Source organism: Ziziphus jujuba, chromosome 10 (genome assembly GCF_031755915.1).
Source record: "Ziziphus jujuba cultivar Dongzao chromosome 10, ASM3175591v1".
Taxonomy (NCBI): domain Eukaryota; kingdom Viridiplantae; phylum Streptophyta; class Magnoliopsida; order Rosales; family Rhamnaceae; genus Ziziphus; species Ziziphus jujuba.
In genome coordinates this window covers 19,445,106-19,464,596 of record NC_083388.1, presented here as the reverse complement: position 1 = coordinate 19,464,596, position 19,491 = coordinate 19,445,106, and the positions used below count along the sequence as shown (strand labels likewise).

The 19,491-nt window shown below is 33.3% G+C and overlaps 3 protein-coding genes and 1 non-coding gene across 5 annotated transcripts; 2 read left to right on the top strand and 2 right to left on the bottom strand.

Annotated features, from left to right (window-relative positions):
- Positions 1 to 1,653: 1,653 nt before the first annotated feature.
- LOC107411659 (ATP-citrate synthase alpha chain protein 2) lies at positions 1,654 to 5,952 on the top strand. The gene is made up of 12 exons (XM_016019284.4): positions 1,654 to 1,924; positions 2,304 to 2,480; positions 2,572 to 2,733; positions 2,860 to 2,940; positions 3,251 to 3,302; positions 3,682 to 3,796; positions 3,913 to 3,994; positions 4,133 to 4,228; positions 4,366 to 4,467; positions 4,553 to 4,669; positions 4,790 to 4,906; positions 5,553 to 5,952. The coding sequence occupies exons 1-12, from the start codon at positions 1,826 to 1,828 to the stop codon at positions 5,622 to 5,624; spliced, it is 1,272 nt and encodes a 423-aa protein (XP_015874770.2). The 5' UTR covers positions 1,654 to 1,825; the 3' UTR covers positions 5,625 to 5,952.
- Positions 5,953 to 7,304: 1,352 nt separating this feature from the next.
- On the top strand, positions 7,305 to 9,117 carry LOC107411660 (peroxidase 5). The gene is made up of 2 exons (XM_016019285.4): positions 7,305 to 7,831; positions 8,192 to 9,117. The coding sequence occupies exons 1-2, from the start codon at positions 7,604 to 7,606 to the stop codon at positions 8,948 to 8,950; spliced, it is 987 nt and encodes a 328-aa protein (XP_015874771.2). The 5' UTR covers positions 7,305 to 7,603; the 3' UTR covers positions 8,951 to 9,117.
- Positions 7,978 to 8,051, bottom strand: TRNAI-UAU (transfer RNA isoleucine (anticodon UAU)). The gene has a single exon. It is a non-coding gene; the product is annotated as a tRNA-Ile (tRNA).
- Positions 9,118 to 14,426: 5,309 nt separating the features above from the next.
- Positions 14,427 to 17,005, bottom strand: LOC107411715 (S-adenosylmethionine synthase 2). Of its 2 annotated transcripts, none has more exons than XM_048468304.2 (2): positions 16,822 to 17,005; positions 14,427 to 16,010 (listed from the first exon to the last, which is right to left on the bottom strand). In XM_048468304.2, exon 2 carries the CDS (start codon positions 15,969 to 15,971, stop codon positions 14,796 to 14,798), a length of 1,176 nt encoding a protein of 391 aa, XP_048324261.1. In that variant the 5' UTR covers positions 15,972 to 16,010; positions 16,822 to 17,005; the 3' UTR covers positions 14,427 to 14,795. The 2 variants fall into 2 exon arrangements, with proteins under 2 accessions (XP_048324261.1, XP_048324260.1); XM_048468303.2 differs by having other exon boundaries at positions 14,427 to 15,980; positions 16,822 to 17,004.
- Positions 17,006 to 19,491: the final 2,486 nt, after the last annotated feature.

Here is a 19,491-nt window from a genome sequence, read left to right as displayed (position 1 = left end):
AAAAATATAAAGTTATTCAATTTACATTAAATATGATTATTAAAAATTATATAAATATTATGACATAATAGTTACATTACATGCAATATCTCTTCTATTATTCAATTTCAACACTCTATCCTTATTTAATAAATATTGGATGAATGTTATGTTCGAAATATAGATTATATATTATATATTGGATGGATGATTTTTAAAAATTTAGAGTGATTTTATTATGGGATGGGAACAAAAGGTAGGGTGCAATCGCCCACCACCCAACAAATCATTTAATTTTATATTCGCATGGCCATGCCCCCATGGGGCCCCCACCTTCGACCAAACACATGCCACCTACCCAACACTGCCACCTAACTTTATAAATTGCCTATCTTATTGTGCGTAATGTCCTTTATATCCCCTATTCACAAAAATATATAAATATACAGTCCATTGTTAGTTAATAAACCTGAAATTATCCTTAAATGATATGTTAATTTCGTTGGTTTGGATATTGCCATCCATGTCAATATAGCATGGATTTGAATCTACTGGATGGGAGATTTAGGATAAAAGAATATTTTAGGCTCTATATTTACTAGAATATTTTTCTATATGTACATATATTTTCATATTTTATTTAGTTTTATTTACTTATTTTCAATAATCTTTTAAAAATATCATATTGTCATTTAGAATTTTAATAAAATAGTATTCATATTGTCATTTAAAATTTTCATAAAATAGTATTTGCCTTTTTTTTTTTTTTTTTTGGTGTATTGGACCAATTCATGAGCATTTTTTGGATAGTTTTAAAGGCGGATTTCTTCCCATCATCCTAGTGCATTTAAAAGTTTCAGAACTCCTAAAAGGCTCCTCGCAAATGGAATAATATTACAATTGGTGTAAAGTAAACAACAATTACAAATTCAAATCAGATGCTCTATATACAAAGAAAAAGTTGATGACAAAATTATGAGCATTACTATTTTGTCACCAATAGCAACAATTACCAATGAAATCATCATTGACATGTTATTTTTTAATTAATACCATTTAATTATATATCAATTTATTATTTCAAAAATTTTAATTTAAAAAAGAAAATCTTTTTAAACAATTATTAAATTGTCAAATAATATATAAACTTTATTGATGATGGTCATAGTCAATGCAATAACAATTTTCTAAAATTATAGTGATTATAAAGTTTTGTAATTCACATTTAAAAGAAATAAAATCAAATGGAAAAAAAAATGATATTCAATTAAAAAAATCTTTAAACTATATCTGATATTTGTAATTAGGTTGCTTGAACAATTTTTTTTTTTTTAAATTGAGATCTTTTGTTATTATAGAAGATTAAATTTATGATATAGCTGATACTTTTTAAATATATATTAAAGATAAAACTTTTAAAAATGTAATTTAAAAAAAACACTGTTTTAATTAAACAATGTTATAAAAAAGAATATAGAATATAAAATTCAAGATAAAAAAAAGAACACACCAGATTATAATTTTTTGTTTTGAAAAACAGACCGATAACAATCATTATTTGTAAGGGAAATAAATAAAGGCCAAAATAAAAATAATTAAAAAATCAATATAGTAAATGGGGGTGCATAATTGGTATTTACGTAAAGAACAAACAACTATGACGTATCAGTCAGCCACTCCCAAACGGCCCTTAGCTCATTGCAAAGTCGCCCACTACCCAACCACAGCCAACGCTCACTGAACTCGTCACCAACCTCTTCTTCATCTCTATCTATTTCTCAATTCTTCTGAGAAACCCAAAAATCTCTTTATTTTTTTCTCAGTATCAGAGTATTGGGTCTGCAGCATGGCTAGGAAGAAGATCAGAGAGTATGATTCCAAGAGGCTTCTCAAACAGCACCTCAAGCGCCTATCTGGCATCGACCTGCAGATCCGCTCCGCCCAGGTTTGAATTACTATGCTATTTATGTTTCCACCTGCATCGCCAATGTTGAATTCTGTATTTCTCAATCCTTGTTTGCTTGATTTTTATTTTTATTTTCGTTTTATGTGGAAAGATTGTGACTTTTGCTGTTTTTTCTTCTTGAAAGTATTGTTTTCTATCAAATGCATGATGGGTAATCTTGGAATTTGATGACGTTTGTTGAAATTGTATCATGGGTTTGTTGTTGGAATTTTCAAAAATTCTTATTTGTTTTCTGCTTTAACGTTCATGCATTAATGTCTGTATCTGGAATCATATTTTAACTACTTTTTAAAATTTAGATGTTTTGACCCAAAAAAAGATTATTTATTTATTATTATTTATTTTTTGCCTTGGTTAGGTGACAGAATCAACCGATTTCACTGAGCTCACAAATCAGGAGCCATGGCTTTCATCTACTAGATTGGTTGTGAAACCAGATATGTTGTTTGGAAAACGAGGGAAGAGTGGTTTGGTAGCTTTAAATTTTGATCTTGCCCAAGTTGCTGAATTTGTCAAAGCACGACTTGGTGTGGAGGTGATCATCAACTCAAATTAAGCACGAAAAAGTTTGTCTTGTGGCATGCTTAATTTTTATTCGATTATGTAACAATTGAATTTTCTCATAGGTTGAGATGGGTGGTTGCAAGGCACCAATCACCACATTCATTGTTGAACCATTTGTTCCTCATGACCAAGAGTATTACCTTTCAATAGTTTCTGAAAGGCTTGGCTGCACCATTAGCTTTTCAGAATGTGGAGGTATTGAAATTGAAGAAAACTGGGATAAGGTATGGCAATTTGTCAATGCCTTGTTCTGTTTAGTATTTTGTATAGCTGTTCTGTACTAATTACATCCCAATTACCAGTCATGGATTTAGCAGGCAGTAGTTATATTGACTTTCTCACAACTACAGGTTAAGACTATATTTCTTCCAACAGAAAAACCAATGACACTAGAGGCATGCGCTCCATTGATTGCTACACTTCCCTTGGAGGTCTGTTTGATACTGGTTCTTCAGTATGGTTATTACATTTTTATTATATACTTGTATAGTGGCAAAATTATAAGTTTCTCATTTTTATCATCTATATTAACATTTAATTTAGATAAGCTTAGGCTTGTATATTCTTAATATCATTTTCATATTTAATACTTACAGAAACCAAAAAGAAAGTGAGACATAGGAAATAAAATTCTAAGTAGATGTGTCAAAGTACTTTACAAATTATGATAAAGCAATAATTTTTTGTTAGTTGCTGCATTGTTTGTATAGCATATGCTTATTATGTTTCTGTTCTACCTAGGTGCGAGGAAAAATTGGTGATTTCATAATTGGTGTGTTTGCTGTATTTCAAGGTATAAGACATTTATATTTGAAAGCTACTTTCTTTGATGAATTGTCAGATCATAATCAATATGTCAAAATACTTTATTGATCATAAGTAATGAGTTGAAAAGTAATAAAGGTTTACTGTAAATCTTGATGGGTGAAAATGGTTTAATATGTAGTTTGATTTGCACAGAAAAAAGGTAGCTCAGATTATAATCAATATTGTTTTTTTCAAGTAAAAAATTGTTTGGTATTTACTGGATATTTGATAATGCGTAGAAGTTTCTCTTTTTGAAACATTTACTCTTCCTTTTTTTTTTTTTTTTTTTTTTTTAATAGCTGTGTTGAATATGCAAATACAAACATTTTTTCGCTTCTAATTTTTTTATTATGTTTTCTCAATAGATTTGGACTTCAGTTTTCTGGAAATGAATCCCTTTACTCTGGTGAATGGAGAGCCATATCCACTAGATATGAGGGGAGAATTGGATGATACTGCGGCCTTTAAGAACTTTAAAAAGTAGTCATTGCTTTCTGAATTTAAAAAGATGCGTTTCATTTTAATTGACTTCTGAACTATTCAGTAGATATTTACATTGCTGAGAGTGTTGTTTTGTCTGTTTACTATATTTTCAGGTGGGGAGCCATAGAGTTTCCATTACCTTTTGGCAGAGTTCTAAGTTCCACAGAAAGCTTTATTCACTCATTGGACGAAAAGGTCCTCAGCAGTCACTCTACTTTTGCTTTTAGACATAGCTTATATTCAGTATTTTCAGTTTTAAAAGATGTTAACGTGTTGTATTTTGCACACTGTGATATCAGATGTACTCATTATGCTACTCTGTAAATGTTGTAGACAAGTGCATCTTTGAAATTTACTGTTTTGAACCCAAAAGGACGCATCTGGACGATGGTAGCTGGAGGTGGTGCAAGTGTTATATATGCTGATACTGTAAGATCCAAATTAACATCTAATACACCATCATTCACGACTTTCTGGCTCATAATGTGCATAATTCTGCTTTTGTTGAATTTACTGTATTGTATACCTATTGTCACTTCATTGAGATTTTCCTATCTGTTTGCTAGGTTGGAGATTTGGGTTATGCATCAGAGCTTGGTAATTATGCTGAATATAGTGGAGCTCCAAATGAGGAAGAGGTGTTACAATATGCCCGAGTTGTTATTGATGTAAGGAAACCTCAGTTTTAACTTTCACACCCCTTTCCACTCCTCCCCTTCATATTTATTGATAATATTTTATTCTTTGCTGCAGTGTGCAACTGCAGACCCTGATGGTCGTAAGAGAGCACTTCTAATTGGAGGGGGCATTGCTAACTTCACGGATGTTGCTGCTACATTTAATGGGATTATTCGAGCTCTAAGGGAGAAAGTATGTAATATCTGAGAAAATTACCACTGGTTTTAAATATTTCTCTTCTCTATATCTCTTTGCCTTCTCTCCCTCTTCTCCCCCTCCAGTTTTGAATCCTTTGTTTATTTTTCTTTTCAGGAGTCCAAGTTGAAGGCAGCAAGAATGCACATTTATGTACGCAGAGGTGGTCCTAATTATCAGACTGGTCTGGCAAAGATGCGTGCTTTGGGAGAAGAACTGGGAGTACCTCTTGAGGTATGATATAGTAAATTTTCTTTATGAATTTTCAGGGCATTATAAATTTGTTGAAAGTTATGGTTTTGAACTTTTGGTTGGGCAATTTGAAAATCTATAAACTGCTACAAGTTAATCTAATATTCTGCTGTCATTTGGAAAATGTGAGCGTCATTTTGTCTCATTAGAAGGTTTCATTTAACTTTTAGAGTTTTTTAAAAAGAAGAAAAACGGTGGGGAAGATTTGACATTTATACCTCTCGGAGAGAATGAGGTATATTATTAAGCAGCTAGTAGTTTATGACTTCAGATACAATTCTATTTGATAAAGGGGCCTTATAATTTGCACATGTTGTGCTGAATCTATGAGAATTATTCTTAATCATTACAAACTGAGTTTTGAACTACAAAACCATACCCGACCATAATCCTAAGCTACATGAAGTTGAAAAATGCGTAAGTTAGTAAGGTACTAGTTTCAATCCTTTTTTTTTAACCAATACTAAACGAATTAGACTCCTTTCCTTCTGCTTCCTGTTTCTTTCTTCTTTATTCTCTTATCCTCCTATTCTGGAGAGTGAATCCGGAAGGTCTTTCATGTTTCTTTTTTGGGTTATTTCAATAAATTATTCAGAAGTATTCATTTTGAATTTCCTTTCCCCTTCAGGTTTTTGGACCAGAGGCCACAATGACTGGTATCTGCAAGCAGGCCATTGATTGCATCATGTCTGGAGCATAATATCAGATTTTGTTTCTGATTATGCGTGCCAAGAATATAACAAAGCAGTCCGTATTTGTCTAAGAATAATCGCAAGAGGCATACACTGGATTGGGTTACTGCTAGCTGAACAATTTGATTTTGTAACCCTGCTGAAAGTGTTACGAGTCCTGCAACTTAGCATGCAACAATGTCTTTACTTTTATTTATTTTCCTGGCAAATCTTTTGAGACTTTGAGAAGAAAATGTACACAATGGTACCTCTGGATAATTGTTTCGAACCAACATTTTGATGTGTTTCACTGAGAAAGCAAATTGTGATTTAATATTATGTGGTTATTCTTATTAACCATGGTTTGTCAAACAGAGCATAGGTGCTATTTTCACTGTCATGCTTTATATGGATTATACATTTTCTTTGGTTTTTAAGATCAAATTTTTTCAGACTTTTTCTTTGGATTAAGATTGAGAATTTGTCTTGTTTATTGGGTCTTAAGACTGAAAGCATACATAGTCAAGGGGAATTCGTCTATTTCCCTTCTTGTTTTTGAAGACCATAGAAAATCTTTTGTTGGATTAGTTCATAATTTAACAAATAATGAAGTAGTCAAACATCAAATTTATTTTAGTAGCTGTATTACTCGGTGTTTTTTTGGTCGATGAGTGGCTGTGCTACTCGGTTGCTTGCCTACAACTCCTAACTATGGAAGAAAATTAAGAAACGAAAAGTCATTGGCCAACTTGTAAATTAGAGTAAACTTTACTCCAACCGCTAGTTTTTCAATCAATCACAATCCATTTTACTGTGGCCAAAATAGACATGCAACGCAGAGTAAGATGAAAACAAAGGAATTTGAACTTTTAACCATTTTGAATTAATACTATTTAGGAATAAAAGAAAACTTAAACTGATCATACACATTTATATTTTGATACTATGTTGAATTATTGAAAACTTCGAACTATGAAAAAGTGGATGAATTATGTAAATAATATATATATTTATATAAAACATTAAGACTTAGGTAAATTATCTTAACAAAACCAATATATTCCCAACATATATTCTAACAATAAGAAAAAACCAAGAAAAACAATGAACTATTTATCAGAAACTTTGTCTACCAATTACCTAATTTTAAATTGTCCATGCAGTTTATATAAATTAAATATTTCATAAACGTGTTTCAATGTATGTTAATACAATATACAGATGCTTCATTCTTTTGTATCTAATGGTCTCGTTTCAAATACTTATTTTTATTGAAAAACTATAAACAATTGATTCACCTTTTGTTATTTTAATATTAAAGCGAAGGTGTCGGTAATGTTAAACATTCTTCTATCCTTCCTTTGTTGAAATAATCCAAAGCTGAGTTGTCAAAAATGATTGTGGTTTATATTAAGAAAAAAATGATTATGATTTAATTATATGACCAAATTATGCTCTCTTTCTTTTTCTTGTCAAGAAAGAAAGGAAACCGAGTGGGAGCTAATTGATTAATTAAATCTTATAATTTGTAATCTAGCAAAAATTTTATTTATGATTCTCAGAAGCTTTCTTCTGAATTTTCTCTGGTGGGCATCCTCTTTCAGTGCCAGTTGAAATATCAGACAGTCAAAGATAAACAAATATTCCAATAGATTAATTAATAGCTTATATACGTAACAGAACAAAAATAATGATAAAAAATTGAAGATATATTTGTGAATTAGGCATGGGAAAATGCCATGGAACTATTCAAACATAGACAGCTTCAGTCCTTTGTGCCCTGCAGCTAATACACGTTTTTCTTCTGGCTTTACAGAGTAAAAACCTACCCTGCAACGCCATTTTTCATCTTTGCCAGCTTTCTCTACATGTATATAAACACCCAACTGAAGATTGGCTGATCATCCTTCTCCATTTGCTTCCCTTAATCCCTTTAGCTTCCTAAACTTTTAGTTCTCTTCCTTTTGTTCATTATTAATCTGCTGTGTAAATCTATACATATTCAACGATGAGGTCCTTACTAGGTGTTAAAGCTACTCTGGCAACCTTGTTCATGATTTTGTTTTTATCTGCAATAGCGTCTGCGTCATTGGCATCTCTACAAATAGGGTTCTATCAATCAAGTTGTCCATCTGCAGAGGCAATTGTGAAGAAAGCTGTCAACAAAGCTGTGTCTAAGAATCCTGGCATAGCTGCTGGACTGATAAGATTGCATTTCCATGATTGTTTTGTCAGGGTATGTATTATTTTCTATCTTCTACAGAAAAAAATATGTATATTTGCTGTTTATTATATTGCAGAAAACTATATGTCATTGAAGGAAACTGAATAAAGAATCCAATATGATATTGCATAAACAAAAAAATTCAAAATCAAAATAAATGGTCCCGGCGGGGCTCGAACCCGCGACCTTCGGCTCATAAGACCAACGCTCTAACCAACTGAGCTACGGGACCATTATGTGATGTTCAGTTCAACAGTTATTATAGAAATTCTTGCTTTGTTTCTGATTAATCTTAATTTTTAGGACTTTGACTTTCATTTTTAAAGGTTTGGCTAATCGTATTTTTACATTGTTCATGATGTATTCTTTCAGGGATGTGATGCATCAGTTCTACTTGACTCAACTCCAGGAAAACCATCTGAGAAAGAAAACCCAGCAAACAATCCAAGCCTAAGAGGTTTCGAAGTCATTGACGAGGCAAAAGCAGAACTCGAAGCTCTATGCCCAAAAACCGTTTCATGTGCAGACATCCTAGCATTTGCAGCTCGTGACAGTGCCTTCGAAGTTGGTGGCATAAAATATGCACTCGCATCAGGACGACGTGATGGTAAAGTCTCGCTCAAAGACGAGCCTTTCCAACACCTTCCAGCACCTTCCTTGAACGCCAAGCAACTGGAAGAAAAGTTTGCCCTCAAAGGCTTTACCTTGGATGAAATGGTTACACTCTCTGGTGCACATTCAGTTGGTGTCTCTCATTGTTCTTCTTTCACTGACCGCTTGTTCTCCAACTCTTCTAACCTTCCCATGAACACGAAGTTTGCTAAGGACTTGAAGAAGAAGTGTCCTGCTTTGATGGGCAATGGCAATGATCCAACTGTGCCTCTTGATGTTCTCACACCTAATAGGCTTGACAATAAGTACTACACCAACTTGAAGAATCATCGTGGGGTTTTGATTTCGGATCAGACCCTTTTCAGTAGCTCGTTGACTGCGCATATGGTGAGGAACAACGCTAGAAATGGTGTAGCTTGGGCTAACAAGTTCGCTGCTGCTATGCAGAAGATGGGTTCCGTTGAAGTTTTGACAGGAAACCAGGGTGAGATCAGGAAGAACTGCAGGGTTGTGAATTAGAGCATGAAGGAATTGCGAGCTTGAAAATGTATTTGCTCTTTTTTTGTTTTTTTGGTTTTTTTTTTTCCTTTTCTGCTTTGTAAATCGTTTTCACTATTGCATTGTAATTCAAGTGTAAATCTCTGTTTTCTTCTAATTATGTTCATAACGAGTTCTTTTGTGTTTGATACTTTTTTCTAATTTATTTTTTCCTTCTTTGAAAAGAACAAGCAATTAATATAGTAAACGGGGAATGTTGCTAGCTAGTTATGAAATGGAATAATAGTACACTGATTAAGTTCTGAGAAGAATCGGTAGTATAATTAATAATATAAATGCCATGATCAATCATGGAATGGCTTAGTTATGTTCTTCCTATTAGCTAGAGTTCCTATTAGCATAAAACTGTTAAATTAATTAAAGTGGGATTATCCTTCCACCTAATTAATCAAGTCCATAGGTAAATGAAGATTTAAGGTATAAATTTCCATGCCAATCTCAAAAGAAAAGATTACAATACATATCTTCTTCAGCGTATAAATAGAAAGATTTTCCAACTTCTCTGTTCTAGCACTGTCTAAGAAAAATCTCTATTGATGGGACCCTAATGTTTTTTGGTAAATGCTGGGACCCTAATGTTGATGAAGAATAAGGGTTCCAAAAAAAGCTATGATTTCTATTATAACATAATCTGGAGAAAATGCCCTCTTCTTATTTCTTAACATGCATTACACCAAACAGATATTCTCTGTATGTGTCTGTGTGCATTGTACGATTTCTGAAGACTGTGTTCATTGTATGATTTCTGAAGATAGACCAAAAAGATAGTACATGCATGTTATTCACCCAAAAAAAAAAAAAAAACAAAGATAGAACATGCATGTGTGTGTGTATGTATATTATCTGATTTCTGAAGATTAGACCAAACGGATAGAACATCCATGCATGTAGAAGATAACATACTTAAAAATACAAATGGTTTCTTTCCCATTGAAGGGTGTGTGAGAATGTTCTGGTTCTGCAAACAAGTGACATGAAATTTGTTCTTTCAAAGCATATAATAATAATGAATAAAAAATAGCAGCTAACAAAATGAGATTGTGGTCATTAAATTACAAACCCATATTGTAAAATTCCATTATTCTTAATCCAAACTAAGCGTGAATATTCTAAATTCCCAGTTGGGTAGTGTCTCTTTATAACATATCGATCTCAACAAGTTAACCATTGCAAATTCCAAGTAGCTACAATAGTAAAGTTCAAGAAAATCAAGCACACACCCAATTTTATCAATTCAACCATGCCAACTTAATTGCATTGTTGGAAATGGTAAACAATGGTGTGTATAAGTATTTTCTGCATCTGTTAAGTCACAGCTGTATATGTCTCTGCCACCACATGGTCAAAAACCTTCAAATATATAGAAATAACCAGAGGTGGTAGATATACGAAGTAGAACCAGAGCAGTAGTTGAAACTCGAATGTTTTAAATATTTGAAACGAAAACCAGTTAAGGAGTCTGAGGATTTTAAGGGCCATTACACATCCCACTCGTGGTTAGGTAGGACCATCATAAATTCAATCACCAATGTCATAAATCCTTTAGTACTAATACGTGTACGGTTGATCTAGCACACCCGGGAATTTCATGAAAATTTCTAAATTGAATAATTCAATTCATTGACATTTTCTGAATATTATGAAAATCAACCCCAATTGTTTATAACTTTTTTTTTTCCCCCTGTTCTTCTGCAAAATGCTATATTGGGTCCTTCATTGCTCGTAAACCTGTTGTACTATTTTCTCTTCTGTATTCTTTTTTTTTTTTTTTTTTTTTTTTTTTTTTTAAATAAAAAATATCTCCTCGTAATATCATAGTCATCAGGATAATGTCCTGTATTACACGGCAATACAGTGGCATATGATTTTCCCAGACACTAAAGGAACATACCAAAATTCGAACTATAACTTTCAAATCCACAGGTGTGAGTTTGAGTTGGTTTTTTTGGGCTAAGCTGCCACCGTATGTGGATCTACTTCTGTCAATTCGTCACTGTATAAAGCATAAAACCCATTAACATTAGTCTAGCTGTCAAAATGATCAGTTTACCTCCATATATCAGAAGGGTCTTCCCTTTTTTTCCCCTCATTAAAATGGTTGGTAAAGTGCATAAAAGTAATTTCAAAATTATCTTTAAGCATATTACCCTTTTTCTGCTGGTTTTAAATTCACCTCCAATTGAATTCCATAGCCATGAAATTTACTTTACTACCCTTGCCTAGCTAATTTTTTTTCCCCATTCAACAAGGAATTTATGGTGGCAGACAGAGATGTGATAATGGTTTTCTTTAACTGGAAATGTTTTGTATTATATAAGAAAGGTGGTGTAGGCTAAGCTTCTTCCATTGCAAGAAAACACATTACTAACATTGCTAAAAAAGCTAGAGTAGTGCAGAGAGAGAGAGAGAGGCTTTAGAGATGGAGAGAGTGAACAAGAAGATGTTAGTGATCCTGATGACCACCATGCTTGTGGCTCTCGCATTGGATGTTGAAGGAGGAAGGATGTTGAAGAGCAATGATCAGGTGGATCATCCACAGAACTTTGTTGGAGGAATAGCAGGCGGAGTTTATCCAGGTCCAACTTTTGCTACTGGTTTTGGTTTTGGACCATCAGGCTTTTATACATTCCCTGGATCAGGAACAGGAAGTACTACTACTCCTACTCCCATTACCACTACTCCAATCCTTCCCACTCCAACTATCCCCGGCACACCTGTTGGTGGTGGTTCAAAACCATGATTTCACAGACACATGCACACTCTAGCTGGGCTCTTTTGCTGCAATTTTGGTTCAGTATCTGTTTTGTTGATTTGGCCATGCTCTGAACTAGAGTCTTTTGGAGGGTATTTGCTTTTGTTATGGGATATGGGGTTTTATCGGTTTAGTAATTACCTTTTTAGTTGATCTTCTTCTTCTTCATTTTTTTTTTTTTTTTTTAAATTTTTTTGTGTTTTTCTGCTGTACTTGAGTACTGCTTATGTAGGGGTGGGTTCAGGATTTTGTTTACTTTCTAGTTTCCATATATAGGAAATTCCAAGGTGTTATGGTGTGGATCAGCTCTTGTAGTGCTGGTTACCTTACATTTTATATATGATAATGAGTGTTTTTGTTGCAAGTCTTCTTTACCATACCCGAAAATTATAATATTACCACACACACACACACACACACACACACACACAAATAATAATAATAATAATAATAAAATAAAAAATAAAAAAACCAAACAAACCAGGAACATGGTAAATAGCAAGCAAGCAAGCTAGATCTGATGTTTTGTAGGATAAATGGATTTCCAATAATTTTGGGGGCCAATGTTTCCAATTACTTTTTCTCTAAGCCTATGGTTGTATCCCCACTTGGTTCAGTGCTATTAAAGTTCTGCTCTTAATTTATTTTGTGACCCTGACAAAACCTTTAATGACACTGGTGCTGACCTGTTTCCCAAGTACAGAGAAATAAAGTCTAGAATTCTCTGTTGAGCAATTGACCAATATATTATCGATAATGAAGGGTCCTACGAGAGCAGCTTATTGATTAGTGTCTCCAATAATGATATTGATCTCATTTTGGTTCCTTAATTTTAAGAAATATCAGAGGCAGCTAAAAATTTGAAAACCGGGCAACCTACCTATTTATACTGATTTGGCCAACTCAACGGAAACAGAAAGCAACATATATTATAATAATAATAACGATACTACATATTTCATTTGGAAGTATTTGAGACAACCACCAACTGATTTCATCAATCAGAGACTATAAATGAATAATTAATAAGTGGGTTGTGACTTTTAAAGCGGTGTGTTTTAGGCTTGTCGGAGTATTATATAGGGTGTTTAAATAGCTAGCCCAAAAGGTCAAGCCTAAGCCTAGGCCTATGTCCCCATCATACCAACCACTGTTTGAACTTTTATTTTGTTTTATTATTTTTGATAATTTAGCTTGTATTTGATTTTTTTTTTTTTTTTGGTGGAAAGCTTGTATTTGGACTTGAACTTGTGCTAGGTGCCTCAATTGATCTCTTAGAAAATTTGTCACATGGAATAATTGACTGATTTTCAAAGATTCAACAAACCTTTATGGCCATTACCAAAATAAAAGAAATTTTTTTTTTTTTTTTTTTTGGTGAAAACAAACCTACCTTTGTGGCTTTAAATAAGTGAAAATTTGATAAGTCAATCAGAGAAAGTGACGACAAATCAACCTTAAAATTCTTAAATATAATAACAACCAATTCTCTAAGAGAGGAATTTATTTAATTTCTATTAGATACCTTTAACTATATTACCACTACTATTACCAATATCAAGATATTACCATTTATACCATAATCTAGCACTCGTTATGGAATATAACGTTACCATCGGCACCACTATTTTAAGTATTATTAACACTATTGTACCCAAAAAAAAAAAAAAAGTATTATTATCACTATTATGTTCTCTAGATAAACAATTTTATAGTATTATAGTTCCACCTCTTGGCCATGCCTGTTCATTGCCATACCTGATTTCTAAAGTATATAAAAAAAAAAAAAATGGTATTAATGTTGTGCCTCGGTTCAGTTTGCACATCCAAATATGACTTTTCTATTGACTATGCTTGTCTCTCCGACTCCATTTGCTATAAAAGTAAAGTCAAACTCAAAATATTAAGCAGCCTACCTCGTAAGGTTTGAAATGAGAGGAGACCCATTTGGTTCATTCAACACCACAAAACCTGGCTTATCGCAATCTTGCCGTCAATTAACTTTTGAGCTTCAATTTTGGGTACCTAATTGTCCAACAAAGAAAAAAAAAACTCTTCCTTATTGCTTCCTTTTTTCTCAAGTAATTTTCCAGGCTTTGGAAGATCATACAAGGATGCATGATAAATAACTTTTTTTTTTTTTTTTTTTTAAATTACACCCCCAGCTTTTTACAGTTGATCAAACAGACGTAAGGTCAAGATGGGGTAATAGTGAGGAACGAAAGCGTTTTTTGATGATTTGGATCACTACAAGTTGTAAAAACCATGTGCAGGCTAGAAAATGATATAGAAATGTGAATGATTTGAATGCTGAAAAGTTAGGACGTGATGTTTTAGAACAAAATAACTGCTATAACTTAATGTTGTCTCTCATTGATTGGTCGAAAGCACAAAGGTGGTGATTGATTTTTAACAACACTAAATTTTTTGACACCATGATTGCTAAAAAGAACCAAAAAATTTTCGTTTCCTGGTAAATGGAAAGAACCAATCAAAACTCCTAAAACCAAAAAGTAGGAGATAATAGGCGATCTGAAAGAAATTTCAATACGATGCATTTTGGAAAGCATACTACTAGCCTAATACCAAGCCATTCAGCAAGCCAAGCAATATAGGAGTTCAAAATATGTGTAACTTGTATATGAAATTTGGTTAAACTTGCAACATTTAAACGGGAGTCATATATAGAAAGAAATGAGGATGAATTATATATTATTGATTTATGGCAAAACAAACATATAGTATCACTACATTGAGTCTGCTGTACAGCAGACATTTCTTGCATAGAACTTAACATGGATACTCGAGCAGCTTCTTTCTACTTTTTCTTCACTTAGGACACAAAATTCCATATATCTTCTTTTTTTATATATGGCCAAAACCAAGGAAATTAAAAATTTTGGAAAAAGAAGAAGTGAAAAAAAAAAAAAAGGAAAAAAAAAAAAGGAAACACAATGACATTATAAAAGCAATAGGGCCACTCGTGGGTTGGAATGCAGCTGCAAAGGAGAAGCAGATTATTGATGAACCGCAAGCCATAGCGTAATTTTATTCTTAAGCCTTCTCGTACTTAAGGGGCTTCACAACTTCCCATGTGAAGTCAGGGTCATCTCTGCCAAAGTGGCCGTAAGCAGCGGTCTTCAAAAACCTTCCATTGCCACCCCTCTTGAGGTCCAGGTTAATGGAAATCATTCCAGGCCTGAAATCAAAGTTCTCCTTCACAATCTTGAGGATCTCCCTGTCTGGAATCTTTCCGGTGCCATAAGTGTCAACGAACACTGATAAAGGCTCAGGAACACCAATGGCGTATGAGACCTGAACAATGCACCTGCGAGCAAGGCCATTGGCAACAATGCTCTTGGCAGCCTGCCTGACAATGTAGGCGCCACTTCTATCCACCTTGGTGGGGTCCTTTCCAGAGAAAGCACCACCACCATGGGCTCCCCAACCTCCATAGGTATCGATGATGATTTTGCGGCCTGTGAGACCAGCATCACCATGAGGACCACCAATGACAAAACGACCAGATGGGTTAAGATGGAAAATGGTCTTCTCATCTAGGTATTTCTCAGGGATCACAGGCTTGATAACATGCTCTTTGAGGTCAGCAGCAATCTCATCGTTAGTAACAGTTTCATCATGCTGAGTAGAAATGAGAACCGTGTGGACGCGGACAGGAACCCTTGCCCCGTTTTCATTGTAGTATTCTACGGTTACTTGAGTTTTGCCATCAGGTCTCAACCATGAGCAGGTACCATTCTTGCGGACTTCGGTGAGACGAGCACCAAGTTTGGTAGCAAGAACATGGCTAAGGGGCATCAACTCAGGGGTCTCATCGGTGGCATAACCAAACATGTGACCTTGGTCACCAGCACCAATCTCCTCAGGTCGCCTGGTGAGATGGCCATGGACACCTTGTGCAATATCAGGGCTCTGCTGTTCAATGTTAACAAGAACCTTGCAGTTGTCAGCATCAAGGCCCACATCGTCTGAAACAAATCCAATGTTACGGCAGGTGTCTCGCACAATCTTCTCATAGTCAACTTTGGCTTTGGTAGTGATCTCTCCAAAGACCATCACCAAGTTGGTCTTCGTACAAGTCTCACATGCAACCCTGCTATCAGGATCTTGTTCAAGGCAGGCATCGAGCACTGCATCAGAAATCTGATCGCAGAGCTTGTCAGGGTGTCCCTCGTTCACAGACTCGGATGTGAATAGGAAGGTCTCCATTTTCTCAAGCTGCAGATCAGAGAGGAATTTTTTAATTACCTGTGCGGAATAAAACAAAACGCCAAATCTTACATGGAGATATTTTCTAAACCAACAATACAGTAGTAAAGGAGGATTATCTAACTCGCATCTAACATATTCCCCAACAAACCTATGGAAAAGTATTCTTAATAACTAAGCTTCCATTAAAGAAAAAAGTTTGTTATTTAGAGATAGTAAAGATAGCTTTAGCCTTTGGGCGGATCTACAAAGCGTAATGGATAATACTTCCAAATTAAGAAATCATTAAGTAACAAAGAGTCAAAGGCAGGTAGACTACTTTTATTCTGCATAATAAAAGCAGAATATAATTGCTTGGTGCATAACAAGGAAATCCAGAATGATAAGATTCCAAAGCTAAGAAAGCAAAGAGAAGAAAAAGATGTCAGATCTACCAAGTTTAACCATAAGCACTAAAAAGCCCGAATTTTCAATTAATTTTGGATTAAATCCATTTAATTTCCATTCGAAGCAAAAGAATTAAAAAATAAAAAAATAAAAAATAAGAGTGAAACGGTTGAAGAAATTGAATTTGGAGCCAAAATACTACGTGCAATATGCAGCTCGTTGCCTACGAATATCACACACAGAGACTAGAAGAAAAATTCATCAATCCATAAAAAATATTTTTTCTTTTTTTTTCCTTAAAAACCAAAAACCCATTAAGCCCAATTCAGAGGAAAACAGATTGTCCCAAATAACAAAAAATAAGAAACCCAGATACCAAAAAAGAAAAACCCACAAGCTAAAGAAGAAGAACAAAGCAGTTAAAAGCACATAGAACAGTCAGAAAGAAAGAGTTGGGCATTACCAGAGGTATGGAAACTCGACAAGAATGGTAGCCCTAGATCTAGTTTGATTGAAGCAAAGCAAAAGGTCAAGACCTTTGGCTTGTCTCTTTGTATGTCCGTATCTAATTCCCGGAACTCTTGCACACATTTACTCAAACGGTCGGAGTGCATATTTATAGCCCGGTGGTCGGAGGCTTCCACGCGATTTTGATTCTATTCATCGATCATGATCTGTCTGTGAGAATGTGCGGTCATGATATCTTACAAAATAACGCGCGGTGGTGGGGTCCAGAATAAAATTGCTGGTGTGGAAAGATAGAGCTTGCATCCGTTGGATGGAAGAGGATTAACGGTTGGGATTGAATGGAGTCGGTGAGTAAAAGCGACAGAGCGGCCAATGTGGCTTCAAGGAAGTTTATGAAATAAAAAGCATCGTGCTATTGATTGATATGGTTAGGTGGGTTACCAATTAGCCGATTCATCCGGTTCGGTTTATTTGGGTTTCACCAACTTTGGAATGTGAGATTGCTGGGTTTGGTTTTGATTTTGATTGACTTGGCTTGATGGTTTTGACTTGTATTTTTAATTTTATTACAAGTTAACATTTTTTATTTAGAAGAAAATTATAGGAGATAGTATTATGTGTTTAATTTATTTATTAATGCTATAGAAATATCAACTAATATATTATTATATATACTTAGTTGATGTAATGTAGTGATATATTTTTAATTTATTAATTAAAATTTTAATATTTACTAATATGAATAAATGTAACGAAAGAAATAACATAACAATGACACTTAACATTTGATAAACCTTTTGGTATATAAGTTTCGTAGCTATAACATCACTCTTAATTTGTATACTCCAAAAAAACAAAGTTTGTTTCAATAATAATAGAAAGGAATTAATGTTTTCTTTTTATTTATTTAAATACGTAATAAAGATTTTTTTAAAAAATAGTACTTTATTCTAACAAAAAAAGAAAAAAAGAAAGAAAGAAGGAAAGAAAGAATTGGTAAGATTATTAAAATAAGGCTATTGATTAATCAAATTGTATAGTAGTTACTATGTGGGATATTATTATCAGTAATTATATATTTACTAAATTTATTTACCTAAATATTAGTAAACAATGAGACGATATTATACAGTTGATTTTTTTCATAATTATAGGGTATGAATAATTTATTAATTATTTATTTATTATCACGTCATTATTTATTAAAATTTTAATAAATAAATATGATAAGTAAAGCATCACTCTATTATGTTCTATATAAATGTGAATTGAGGTCCACTATTACTGTTTTTTTTTAAATATATAGTTGACTTTTTGTTCTATCGTGTGTACAAGGGAAGAAAGAAGCTGATGGCTAGCAACGTTTATATGATGCTTTTTGTCAAAAAATAAATTTTTTTTTCTTTTGACATAATGCATTTTTCTATTTATACATAAAATTGCATGAATAAGCATCAATAGACACATATAAACTTTTAATATAACCTCTTTTTTTTTTTTAAGTGCATTTTACATAATTCTTTGTTCGAGTACTTTATTCAATAATTATTATAAATTAATAGGTCTCACATATTGATTAAAATGGTTAAAAAGCGAAAAATTCAATTTTTATTTGTTTATTTATTTTTTCTTTTGGAGTTTTAGAGATAAGATGCTAAGCAACCAATGGTTAGCTTTATATGGATATGGTGCAATTGCAACGTCTGCTTGAAGGTCCTCAACATCTATTTATCACCGCTCAAGTCCAGTACTCTGACTTTCATCGCAGTTTCAGTTTTAAAAAGACATCGTAACGATGGTGGGGCTCTCTCTCCGATGTATTGGTAATCGCCGCATAAAATTGTCCAGATTCATTGCTGATGACCCTGTTGGGTCCTTTATTAGTGGTGGCTATTGGTAAATTTTTATTTTTCAAAAAACATTTAGATTTAAAGAAATAAAAACAAATATATGAGTAATTTTGAAAATTTAAAAAATGAAAACTGCATGAGTTTTTTTTTTTTTTTTAGTAATCTAACTACTAGTTATTTTATATACATGTATAAGGATTCTAATTCAAAATTGTCTAAGCAAGTAATTGTCTCCTTCAGTCACAATTTTCGAAAGGATATATAATTCATTTATTAAATTATTTTATCAAATTACCAATTACATATATGATTTAACATCTTTTTTCCCCAAATATAGATTTCTTGATCATGCTTTCCCATTTTCATATCAATTAGTATTTTCATGTCTTCTTCTTCTTCTTCTTCTTCTTCCTGTTTTTTTAGTCTCTAAGAAAGAAACAAGTATGACAAGTTTACAGTATATATGTGGTTCCTAGAAAGGGGTTTTGTGAGGAATTAATATTGTAAAAATATGCATGGAAGAAGTCATCTTTGGTTGGTGAGAATATATAGTATGTAAGTTGAGATTAGGTTAATTTTCAAAGGAAAGAAAGGGGTTGGTGGGCTTTAGCAAATCGTATCATGCAATGGTGCTACTGCTTATGTGTATGCTTCTTTCCTATTTTTAAATTATTATTATAAGAATGACATTTTACATGTTGGGAGTTGACACAAAAAAGTGCTTACTGAGCATACCATAATCATCATTTTTATTTCATCTTGTTTTGAAGCCAAGATTTTATTATATCCAAAATTTTTCTTCTCCTTGATTGGAA

Excerpts from the sequence above, each read along its gene's own strand:
- LOC107411660 (XM_016019285.4), top strand. The coding sequence starts at position 7,604 with ATGAGGTCCTTACTAGGTGTTAAAGCTACTCTGGCAACCTTGTTCATG. Across the intron at positions 7,832-8,191 it reads TCCATGATTGTTTTGTCAGG|GGATGTGATGCATCAGTTCT; the intron begins GTATGTATTATT and ends GTATTCTTTCAG.
- LOC107411659 (XM_016019284.4), top strand. The coding sequence starts at position 1,826 with ATGGCTAGGAAGAAGATCAGAGAGTATGATTCCAAGAGGCTTCTCAAA. Across the intron at positions 4,468-4,552 it reads ATGCCCGAGTTGTTATTGAT|TGTGCAACTGCAGACCCTGA; the intron begins GTAAGGAAACCT and ends TCTTTGCTGCAG. Across the intron at positions 4,670-4,789 it reads TTCGAGCTCTAAGGGAGAAA|GAGTCCAAGTTGAAGGCAGC; the intron begins GTATGTAATATC and ends TTTTCTTTTCAG.
- LOC107411715 (XM_048468304.2), bottom strand. The coding sequence starts at position 15,971 with ATGGAGACCTTCCTATTCACATCCGAGTCTGTGAACGAGGGACACCCT.